We start from the raw sequence: 12205 nt of genomic DNA, 5'->3' as shown, positions 1-12205 counted from the left end.
TGCCAATCTGCCCTGGAGGAAAATTCCTTCCCGACCCCAAATATGGTGATCAGTTAAACCCTGAGCATGTGGGCAAGACTCACCTGCCAGCACCCAGGAAAGAATTATCTGTAGTAACTCAGATCCCACCCCATCTAACATCCCATCACAGACCACTGGGCATACTTACCTGCTGATAATCAAAGATAAATTGCCAAATTAATTGCCAAAATTAGGCTATCCCATCATAGCATCCCCTCCATAAACTTATCAAGCTTAGTCTTAAAGCCAGATATGTCTTTTGCCCCCACTACTCCCCTTGGAAGGCTGTCCCAGAACTTCACTCCTCTAATGGTTAGAAACCTTTGTCTAATTTCAAGTCTAAACTTCCTAGTGTCCAGTTTATATCCATTTGTTCTTGTGTCCACATTGGTACTGAGCTTAAATAATTCCTCTCCCTCCCTGATATTAATCCCTCTGATATATTTATAAAGAGCAATCATATCCCCCCTCAACCTTCTTTTGGTTAGGCTAAACAAGCCAAGCTCTTTCAGTCTCCTTTCATAAGACAGGTTTTCCATTCCTCGGATCATCCTAGTAGCCCGTCTCTGAACCTGTTCCAGTTTGGATTCATCCTTCTTAAACATGGGAGACCAGAACTGCACACAGTATTCCAGATGAGGTCTCACCAGTGCCTTATATAATGGTACTAACACCTCCTTATCTTTGCTGGAAATACCTCGCCTGATGCATCCTAAAACTGCATTAGCTTTTTTAACGGCCATATCACATTGGCGGCTCATAGTCATCCTGTAATCAACCAGTACTCCGAGGTCGTCGTCCTCCTCTGTTACTTCCAACTGATGTTTATTTATAACTAAAATTCTTGTTATTAATCCCTAAAGGCATGACCTTGCACTTTTCACTATTAAATTTCATCCTATTATTATTACTCCAGTTTACAAGATCATCCAGATCTTCCTGTATGATATCCCGGTCCTTCTCTGTGTTAGCAATACCTCCCAGCTTTGTGTCATCCGCAAACTTTATTATCGCATTCCCGCTTTTTGTGCCAAGGTCAGTAATAAAAAGGTTAAATAAGATTGGTCCCAAAACTGATCCCTGAGGAACTCCACTAGTAACCTCCTTCCAGCCTGACAGTTCACCTTTCAGTACGACCCGTTTTAGTCTCCCCTTTAACCAGTTCCTTATCCACCTTTCAATTTTCATATTGATCCCCATCTTTTCCAATTTAACTAATAATTCCCCATGTGGAACCATGTCAAATACCTTACTGAAATCGAAGTAAATTAGATCCACTGCGTTTCCTTTGTCTAAAAAATCTGTTACCTTCTCAAAGGAGGAGATCAGGTTGGTTTGGCACGATCTACCTTTTGTAAAACCATGTTGTATTTTGTCCCAATTACCATTGACCTCAATGTCCTTAACTACTTTCTCCTTCAAAATTTTTCCCAAGACCTTACATACTACAGATGTCAAACTAACAGGCCTATAGTTACTCGGATCACTCTTTTCCCTTTCTTAAAAATAGGAACTATGTTAGCAATTCTCCAGTCGTACGGTACAACCCCTGAGTTTACTGATTCATTAAAAATTCTTGCTAATGGGCTTGCAATTTCATGTGCCAGTTCCTTTAATATTCTTGGATGAAGATTATCTGGGCCCTCCGATTTTGTCCCATTAAGCTGTTCGAGTTTGGCTTCTACCTCAGATGTGGTAATATCTCCCTCCATATCCTCATTCCCATTTGCCATCCTTCCATTATCCCTAAGCTCCTCGGTAGCCTTATTAAAGAATGAGGCAAAGTATTTATTTAGAGTATTTATTTATTATCTATTGCTTAACAATATGATTAATCAGGATTAATTTTTTAATTACGATTAATTTTTTTGAGTTATTCATGTGAGTTAACTGCGATTAAAAATAACTTGAAAGGGGAGAAATCCTTAATGACTTAAAAAAATTTGGAGAGCCAGGAGATTCAGTGTTTAGGCGGCACTCATGTAGGCCACAAAAGTATATGAAATTAAACAGTACAGAATATCTGTTTCAAAACACGGGAATTGGAACTGGTTCAAGTATTTGTAAGGAATAATTTAATCAAGTCCTTGTGTGGACACATTACAGCCTGTGATGTGAACACTATGGCTACTTGATATTTTTGTGAGATTTGCTCACCTAAATCACATGTTATGGCCTCTGTTCCATGATGGGATGTCCTAGCCTGAACAAAGCTTTGGGCTTTGAATCGCTAAGGAGGGAGGGAGAAGAGAGAGCACGGCCGTGGCCAATTTTAGGTTATTCTGGATCTTTCCTTCCCCTCTTTTGCACAAGATGAACATTATATCTGGCTGCGTACATGGCCTCCAGGTTTTAAAATAGCTGGGTCACTTCCTGACTGAGGAAGAGAGAGAGAGAGAGAGAGAGTCCTAGTTTATGGCCTGTCCATTAGTCTTGCACTTTCATTTCTATCGGCGGCTACAGAAGTGATTGTGTGGTTCGTGTACAGTCCTGTCTGCAGAGATTGTGGCCAGATTCCGTGTCTGGCTCCTCCAGTTGCTTGGGCTGTGGCCAGCGGGTCTAATGCTGCAGCTAATTGTTTCAGTTACATATACACGACACTGCAGGACCATTACGTGGCTCGATGCTGTCTGGGGAGGTGATTCAATTTGGGCTACACAGACACCTTGCTCCCTGTTCTGGGACACATGCAAAGTGCCTCCAAACAAGTGATTTCTTCCTTTCCATCTGCTGCTTATGCTGGTGTTGAGTTTACTGTGAGAAAGCCAGTGACTTTAAATCCCTCTCCTTGCCACCCACTGACCTTTCTGCCAGTCTGCACAGGGCAGGAGCACCAGTGCTGGTGATACAAATAGCTCCCCCTGAAGCTCTATGAACACAAACCAGATGTTCCTGGAAAGATGAATTTAAGGGCCCAAGCATTGCTGAGTCACACTGCAGGTCAGTCTAGCAAACCTGCCTGTGAACACACCTCCATCCTCTCCCAGTTCTGGAGCGATGGTGTTCAGCACCACATTCCACTGCGGGCCCCACGTTTCACACTGAAGAGCTTTCGGAGGTGAATTCATGGTGGGGCAGGTCCCTGTGCCCTGCTGCCTGCACTCAGGTCCCACTGAGATCACTGTGTCCTACTGATTTCATGTGTCAATAGCATGGAGAAGGCACTAGCAGAGCTGGCTCGTCTCACTCCCCATTGCACAAGGAGTTCTGGGTGTGTGTGTCTGACAGCTGCTCTGACTGTCTCTCCTCCCTTGCAGGTCCCATTCACTGTGCTGCAGGGTGAGGGTGTGGAGTATTTGGGCCATGCTAATGATGCTGTGATCGCCATCTCCAACTACCGGCTTCATATCAAATTGAAAGACTCTGTGATCAATGTAAGTGCAGCTCTGTCTGTCACTGGTTTGTTACTCACAACCGAGGCCTCTGGCATTCTTAGGCTGCTGCAGTATTCTGTGGCTGCGGAAACCACTTTCAGGTCTCATCATCCTCCATGAAATTAGGGCTTGGAGTCATTCCAGTAGGTGGCCACATGCCCTGTGACGCAGCAGCTGCATCTCTAAAGAGGCAAGCAGCCTGACAGACTCCAGTGCCATTAGCAAGTCGCAGAAATGCTTTCCCTCCCCTTCATGGGGTGAAGACCTTTGTGTTGGCGTGTGCGTGATGGTCAGATTTCTCTCTTGACATTCTCCTTTCTTGCAGGCTCTAATCCCCCCAGCAGTTGGGTTTAAGACCAGTGAAAAATGTTCTTGCAGACCAGGCTAGACATAAAATCATAGAATCTCAGGGTTGGAAGGGACCTCAGGAGGTATCTAGTCCAACCCCCTGCTCAAAGCAGGACCAATCCCCAAACAGATTTTTACCCTAGTTCCCTAAATGGCCTCCTCAAGGACTGAACTCTCAACTTCGGGTTTAGCAGGCCAATGCTCAAACCACTGAGCTATTCCTCTTCTATTGAGGTCAGGGGTGTGGTGCCAGGACTTATGGCCCACGCTACTGGAGTGTGAGGCCTCGTCCCACGGTGCCTTACTCTCAAGTTTCTTCAGTCCCCCGTTTTCCTGCTGCCCTTGTCTCTTCTGCATCTGTGATCCCCTTTTGCTCACTAGGCCGTATCCAGTGGTTCCAGGCACCTCTGTCGTTCTGCCCTCCCTAATCTGTTCCTCCCTGACAATGAGAGAGGAGGACAGGGTGAGGATTGAGGGGGAGACTCTAAATTGTGGATCGTGAAGCTATGTAAATGTGGGATTCTCTTTGCTGAGCCTCGACTGGGGTGCATAATGAGAGAGTGTCAGGCTGGGGTCCCTGCTGATGTGGGACATCCCATGCTGTCAAGTGACTCTCTGCATTTTTTCTGTTTCAGGTGCCTTTGAGGATGATGGAAAGTGTGGAGAGTCGGGACATGTTCCAACTTCACATCATCTGCAAGGACTCCAAAGTGGTCAGGTAGCTGCATAGTTCCCTGCTATTGCCACAGTGTAAGGTTTCTCCAGCCACAGGTGTGGTCAGCAGCCTTGGGGAATCCCTGCCCTAGTCTGTGCTGCTGAGTCAAGCCCTGCTATCCTGGAGGGTGCTCTCAGGTGTGGGTGTGTGTGTCCGTCCGTCCGTCTCAGCCTTCTGCTGGGAAGCTCAGAGCCTCTTGGTCCTCCCAAGGAGGTTGGATCTCCTTCTCCTCTCCTCCCCTCCCCTGGTTGAACTGCAGGCTGTGGAATGCCCTGTCAGTCCATCCTGACTGGCCCTACTGAGTCTGTGTGTCCTGCAGGTGCCATTTCTCCACCTTTAAGCAGTGCCAGGAATGGCTGAAGAGGCTGAGCCGAGCCATTGCCCGCCCTGCAAAGCCTGAAGACCTGTTTGCATTCGCCTACCATGCTTGGTGCTTGGGGGTCTGTGCTGATGAGGAGGATCAGCACGCACATCTGTGCCACCCAGGTGAGCTCCCAACCAGCCCCTTCCTCAGTGCAGCCCTCATGGTGTGTCCAGGCGGAGGGAACCCACACACCCATATTATGCTGTGTTTTTGTGTTCTGCTGCAGCCACCTCCCAAATCTCTCTGGAGGGTCCTGTTAAGCTCTTTGCTACACAAAGAGTAGCTATAGCCAGGAGTGCTTTGTCCGTCTTCTTCTGGCTAGGAGGTGGCATTGTCTTCTGGTGGATTGCTGTGTCCAGACCTAACCTGGAGATCCAGGTGCTGCACCTGGCCATCCACTGGAAGCTTTAGCTGGTGCAGAGCGGGCTCACTGCTTGCCTAGCAGCATGTCACTCAGGAAACATCAAGGGCACACACTTCAGGTTCCCGGCTCCCAGCCATCACCTCTTTTAGGCTGAGACCCCTGTCTCATTCCTTACTGACTGGGGGATTTTTAAGGCTGCACAGTCCCCCTCCCTCCCTCCCCAGTGAACCAGACTGTCTCTGTGCTTTGCTTTCTCTCCTAGGGCTGTGACCTGTGTATTGCCCACAGTTATAAGTTACCACCCAGCTCTTTATAAGCAAGCACATTTGTTCTTAAGGCAAAAGCATTGCAGAGAAAACATTTAAGCCACAGAAGAACCTATACACATGCTAAAAATCTCACCAGAGGTCACCCCAACTTCAACCTTGGGTTCTGACGGAGGATGAGTAGATCTTGTCTCTGGACTGTTAAATGTTCATGGCTTTCTTGAAAGTGTATGTCATTCATAATTCTGTTTGCATCTCTTCTCCCAAAAGTGCTCAGGCCATTGAGCAACAAGTACAGCATGGTGACTAAACCTAAATTCCTACCCTCTCACAGACAGACACATGCAGGGGGGATAAAGCCCTCTTTCTGGCTTGTGCCTCCTTCTGTTCCAGGAGTTTAGGTTGTTGGAGGCACCTGAGCTGACAGTCCCAGATCTAGGCTGAGGATAGGATATTCTCAGTGCCAGGCCCTCGATTGTAGAATATGCCTCCCCAATTGATCTGGCCTCAGGGGGCTAATTAGAGGAGTTCGGGGCCTGGAGGAATTGCAGTATTAATTTAGATGGAATAAATGGGCCCAAAGAGTGAAAGGTTTTACCATGACCCTAAGGGTATGTCTACACTACGAAATTAGGTTGATTTAATAGAAGTCGATTTTTTAGAAATCAATTTGATACAGTCAATTGTGTGTGTCCCAACTAAGCGCGTTAAGTCAACGGTGTGCGTCCACAGTACCAAGGCTAGTGTCAGTTTTCACCGTTGCACTGTGGGTAGCTATCCCACAGTTCCTGCAGTCTCTGCTGCCCATTGGAATTCTGGGTTGAGCTCCCAATGCCTGATGGGGCAAAAACAGTGTCGCAGGTGGTTCTGGATACATGTCGTCAGGCCCCCATTCCTCCCTCCGTGAAAGCAATGGCAAAAAATCTTTTCTTGCCTTTTTTCCTGGGTTACCCGTGCAGACGACATAGCATGGCAAGCATGGAGCCCGCTCAGCTCACTGTCACCGTATGTCTCCTGGGTGCTGCTGGCAGACACGGTACTGCAGCGCTACACAGCAGCATCCCCTTGCCTTGCCTTGCGGACGGCAGGCAGTACAATACGGCTGCCAGCCGTCATTGTCGTCCCGTGGGTGCTCCTGACCCACCTCGGTTAGGTTAGTCGGGGGTGCCTGGGCAGACATGGGTGTTCTGGCCGGCTCCTGGAAAAAAATGGGAATGACTCCAGGTCATTCTCTTCTTTAAGTTTCATCTAATAGAGATTCAGTCCTGCCTGGAATATCATGCCAGCTGGAGGCTTCTGCCTCAGACTGCTCTCCCAGTTGGCAGCACCACACAGTCGCACCTACCCCTTGCTCCCATGGCTCATGAAGCCTGGACAGTAGTAAGGAGCAGTTCAACTATAGGCTGAGCAAGTGCAGAATGCTGGTAGAATGTGCATTTGGACGTTTAAAAGCTCGCTGGCGCAGTTTACTGACTCAGTTAGACCTCAGTGAAACCAATATTCCCATCGTTATTACTGCTTGCTGTGTGCTCCACAATCTCTGTGAGAGTAAGGGGGAGACGTTTATGGCGGGGTGGGAGGTTGAGGCAAATCGCCTGGCCGCTGATTATGCGCAGCCAGACACCAGAGCAGTTAGAAGAGCATAGCAGGGTGTGCTGTGCATCAGAGAAGCTTTGAAAACTAGTTTTGTGACTGGCCAGGGTATGGTGTGAAAGTTCTGTTTGTTTCTCCTTGATGAAAACCTGCCCCCTTGGTTCACTCTACTTCCCTGTAAGCTAGCCACCCTCCGCCCCCCCTTCAATCACCGCTTGCAGAGGCAATAGTCATTGTTGTTTCAAATTAATGCATTCTTTATTAATTCGTCACACAAATGGGAGGATAACTGCCAAGGTAGCCTGGGAGGGGTGGGGGAGGAGGGAAGCACAGGGGTGGGGTAGTTGTAGGGGCACCCCCTAGAATGGCATGCAGCTCATCATAGAGCGGCATGTCTGGGGCTCTGACGTGGAGCAGTCGTTTGCCTCTCTGGTTCTTTGTTAGGCTTCACGTGGCACTGCTGCAGGTCCCTGTTATAACCCCTGTCCTTCATGCCCTTGGAGATTTTTTCAAATATTCTGGCATTTCGTCTTTTGGAACAGAGTTCTGATAGCACAGATTTGTCTTCCCATACAGCGATCAGATCTAGTACCTACCGTTCGGTCCATGCTGGAGCTCTTTTGCGATTCTGGGACTCCATTGTCACCTGTGCTAATGAGCACTGCATGGTCACCTGTGCTGATCAGCTCGCCACGCTGGCCAAACAGGAAATGAAATTCAAAAGTTCGCGGGGCTTTTCCTGTCTACCTGGCCATTGTATCTGAGTTGAGAGTGCTGTCCAGAGCAGTCACAATGGAGCACCGTGGGATAGCTCCCGGAGGCCAATACTGTCGAATTGCGTCCACACTACCCCAAATTCGACCCAGGAGGGTCAATTTCAGCGCTAATCCCCTTGTCAGGGAGGAGTACAGAGATCGATTTTAAGAGCCCTTTAAGTCGACAAAAATGGCTTTGTTGTGTCATCGGGTGCAGGGTTAAATCAATCTAACACTGCTAAATTCGACCTGAACTCATAGTGTAGACCAGGTCTATTACTTCCAACATTAAACAGTGTTAAATAAGATTTGGGGTTTGCTATACAGAGACCTCAGCCTGCTTCGTACCATAGCAAACATGCTAGGAAATTCATGCTGAAGTTTAGAGATTTATTTGTTAGAATACACGAGAGAAAAAGAGGTCAAACAATTTGTATAGCACTTTAAAACAGCAGTTGAATTATATGATAAAAAGGTAACCAAAACCTATCAAAATCCCTTTAAAATTGATGTATCAGGTGCACTCTTATTTTGTGGGACAACTTTTCTTGGTAGCAAGGGAAGAGTTTTGTTGCTCATCCTTCATATCTTAGAACCGATTGCTTTTCCTCCTTTTAACAGACAGACACAAAGGGGAGGAGAGAGTATACTAATGGTGGGGGAAATACGGCTTTTGTTAATGTTTTCGGAACTTCGAGTGTCAGGTCAGTTGGAGACAGATGCTGTGGGTTGTTTAATCAGCCACTACAGTAATTGCACTGAGCTCTGTCTTATCTTCCCATCTGAGGTGCGGCTGGTCCCTCTCCTTTAACAGTCTCTCTCAGCCAGGGCAAAGCTGGATGGTCTGTCTTGTCTCATTGTGCTGATCTTGCATGGTACAATTGACCTCAGGATCAGATGAAAAGCCAAGAGAGGAGGAAAAATAGCTGGGCAGAAAGGAACACACAAGGGAAGAGGAGACAGCATGATCTCACATGTCTCCGGCTGCTGTCTTTGCTGGTGTGACACTGTTGACTGGGTGTCCCTGCTGATGTTCTGAGGTCTGAGCTGCATGATGATCATTAGACCTTTGGGGTCCATGGATGAAGGACAGAGTCCCACAAGTGGAGTGGAGTCCTGACCGGCATTCCTCCTCCTCCAGAAATCCCTCCATCAGGCCGCACGTCCTAGCCCCCAAAGTGGGCTGTTGGTTGGAATAATCCATCCTTTCATTATTGTGTTTGCCAGTTAGGCCTAACTTCTGATTTGCCAAGTTTGGTTCATTAGCATCCAGTCCCTCACTTTTTTGTTTACCAGGTTTTCATAGATTCCAAACTAGAAGGGATCATTGTGATCTAGTCTCACCTCCTGTATAATGCAGGCCAGAGAAATTCCCCATAATAATTCCCTAAGCACATCTTCTAGAAAAACATCCAATCTTGATTGAGAAATGGTCAGTGATGGAGAATCCACCATGAGCCTTGGTAAACAACAGAACAAGGAGCAATGGTCTCAAGTTGCAGTGGGGGTGGTTTAGGCTGGATATTAGGAAAAACTTTTTCACTAGGTGGGTGGTGAAGCATTGGAATGGGTTACCTAGGGAGGCGGTGGAATCTTCTTCTTTAGAGGTTTTTAAGGTCAGGCTTGACAAAGCCCTTGCTGGGATGATTTAGTTGGGGTTTGTCCTGCTTTGAGCAGGGGGTTGGACTAGATGACCTCCTGAGGTCCCTCCCAACACTGATATCTTGTAATAAATTGTTCCAATGGTTAATTATCTCATCGCTAAAAATGTACACCTTATTTCCAGTCTGAATTTGTCTACTTTCAACTTCCAGCCATTGGATCATGTTATACCTCTGTCTGCTAGACTGAGGAGCTCATTATCAGATATTTGTTTCCCATGTGTAGGTATTTATAGACTATAATCAAGTCACCTCTTAACCTGAGCAAGTGAGTGTGACATTTGGAAAAGCACCCATCCCACAGTGTTCAGACACCATCTGGCCTCTTGCTCATCCAGTCCTGTAATGTTGCAGCTGCCAGGTTTAGGTTTCCCTTGGCTGTGTCCGGCTGCCAGTAACTGTGCTGTGCCTGTGCTGTTCCAGGAGACCACGTGAAATACCGGTTTGAGATGGAAGTTGTGAGGATGGACTTCGACTTGCAGAATGTCTGGAGAGTTTCTGACATCAACAGCAATTACAAGTGAGTAACATACCAGCCAGACCCCACCCCTCATCCCATATAACTCCCTGGCAGGGCAGTGTACCAGCCAGGCATCTCCCCACCTCTTTCCTCGCCCTGGCAAATAACCCACAGCGTACCAGCCATATGTCACTCTTCACCCTGGGTTATGGAATTGGAGCAGCATTGCACCTAAGCTAACAGGGGTACATAAGAACAGCCGTACCGGGTCAGACCAAAGGTCCATCTAGCCCAATATCTTATCTACCAACAGTGGCCAATGCCAGGTGCCCCAGAGGGAGTGAACCTAACAGGCAATGATCAAGTGATCTCTCTCCTGCTACCCATCTCCATCCTCTGACAAACAGAGGCTAGGGACACCATTCCTTACCCATCCTAGCAAATAGCCATTTATGGACTTAACCACCATGAGTGGTGAGACCTCATCTGGAATACTGAGTTCAATTCTGGTCTCCCATGTTTAAGAAGGATGAATTCAAACTGGAACAGGTATAGAGAAGGGCTACTAAGATGATCCGAGAAATGGAACACCTATCTTATGAAAGGAGACTCAAAGAACTTGGCTTGTTTAGCCTAACCAAAAGAAGGTTGAGAGGGGATATGATTGCTCTTTATAAATGTATCAGAGGGATAAATATTAGGGAGGGAGAGGAATTATTTAAGCTCAGTACCAATGTGGACACAAGAACAAATGGATATAAACTGGACACTAGGAAGTTTAGACTTGAAATTAGACAAAGGTTTCTAACCATCAGAGGAGTGAAGTTCTGGAACAGCCTTCCAAGGGGAGTAGTGGGAGCAAAAGACATATCTGGCTTTAAGACTAAGCTTGATAAGTTTATGGAGGGGATGCTATGATGGGATAGCCTAATTTGGGCAATTAATTTGGCAATTTATCTTTGATTATCAGCAGGTAAGTATGCCCAGTGGTCTGTGATGGGATGTTAGATGGGGTGGGATCTGAGTTACTACAGATAATTCTTTCCTGGGTGCTGGCAGGTGAGTCTTGCCCACATGCTCAGGGTTTACTGATCACCATATTTGGGGTCGGGAAGGAATTTTCCTCCAGGGCAGATTGGCAGAGGCCCTGGAGGTTTTTCACATTCCTCTGCAGCATGGGGCCCAGGTCACTTGCTGGAGGATTCTCTGCAGCTTGAGATCTTCAAACCACAATTTGAGGACTTCAGTAACTCAGTCATAGGTTAGGGGTTTGTTACAGGAGTGGGTGAGTGAGATTTTGCGGCCTGCATTGTGTAGGAGGTCAGACTAGATGATCATAATGGTCCCTTCTGACCTTAAAGTCTGAGTCTATGAATTTATCCAGTTCCCTTTTAAACGCTGTTATAGTCCTAGCCTTCACAACCTCCTCAGGTAAGGAGTTCCACAAGTTGACTGTGCGCTGCGTGAAGAAGAACTTCCTTTTATTTGTTTTAAACCTGCTGCCTGTTAATTTCATTTGGTGACCCCTAGTTCTTGTATTATGGGAATAAATAAATAACTTTTCCTTATCCACTTTCTCCACATAACTCATGATTTTATATACCTCTATCATACCCCCCCTTAGTCTCCTCTTTTCCAAGCTCAAGAGTGTAACAGGTTTCAGAGTGGTAGCTGTGTTAGTCTGTATCAGCAAAAAGAACGAGGAGTCCTTGTTAGTCTCTAAGGTGTTAGTACTCCTCGTTTTTTTAGGGGTAGCATAAGTTGCAACAAATGCTGATGTATCCAATTTAAAAGGTGGTAGGCATGCTTCTTCATTAAAGCCTTTTGGAATATTGCAAAGCTGTTTTTGTTTGAGAATTCCCCATCCATACTGCTCTTTTTCTGATCAGTTGTTGGCTCTGAAGTGTTCAGATCATTTGGAATAAAAATGTCTCAGGTTCCCATAAAAGAATGCACAACTCTTCTGCATTCTTTAGTCTCATTTTCTGTGTCTCCTAGTTTCTTTGTACTGCCCCATCAGTCTGTCTGTATCCATCTGGTGTCTCTTGTCTTGTGGTTAGATTGTCCCCTTTTGGGGGCAGGGATTGTGTGATGGGTTGCTCCCCCTTCCGGGGTGCCACCTGATGTTCTGGGGTACCACTGAGCCCGCCAGTTCCTCGAGCCTGGACTCCCTTACCCTGTCCTGCTGAGCCAGGCCCCCAAGCTTCCTCCATCACACCCAGGTAGGGACACACCCAGCTGCAGACAGACACTGAGATCAGCTGTGCCTGGGAAAGCTTCAGCT

The 12205-nt window shown here is 46.9% G+C and overlaps 1 protein-coding gene across 1 annotated transcript in view; it reads left to right on the top strand.

Moving 5' to 3' along the window:
- Positions 1-12205, top strand: part of MTMR4 (myotubularin related protein 4) — a 65248-nt gene that overhangs the window by 24738 nt on the left and 28305 nt on the right. Inside the window, exons 3-6 of the mRNA XM_039507650.1 lie at positions 3279-3395; positions 4379-4461; positions 4778-4944; positions 9885-9981. Of these exons, the coding sequence (XP_039363584.1) occupies positions 3279-3395; positions 4379-4461; positions 4778-4944; positions 9885-9981 (464 nt within the window). The remainder of the gene's footprint in view (positions 1-3278; positions 3396-4378; positions 4462-4777; positions 4945-9884; positions 9982-12205) is intronic.

The sequence above is a fragment of the Mauremys reevesii genome, linkage group 20 (genome assembly GCF_016161935.1).
Source record: "Mauremys reevesii isolate NIE-2019 linkage group 20, ASM1616193v1, whole genome shotgun sequence".
Lineage (NCBI taxonomy): Eukaryota > Metazoa > Chordata > Testudines > Geoemydidae > Mauremys > Mauremys reevesii.
The sequence above is the reverse complement of the archived record's forward strand: the minus strand, read 5'-3'. Positions and strand labels throughout refer to the sequence as shown.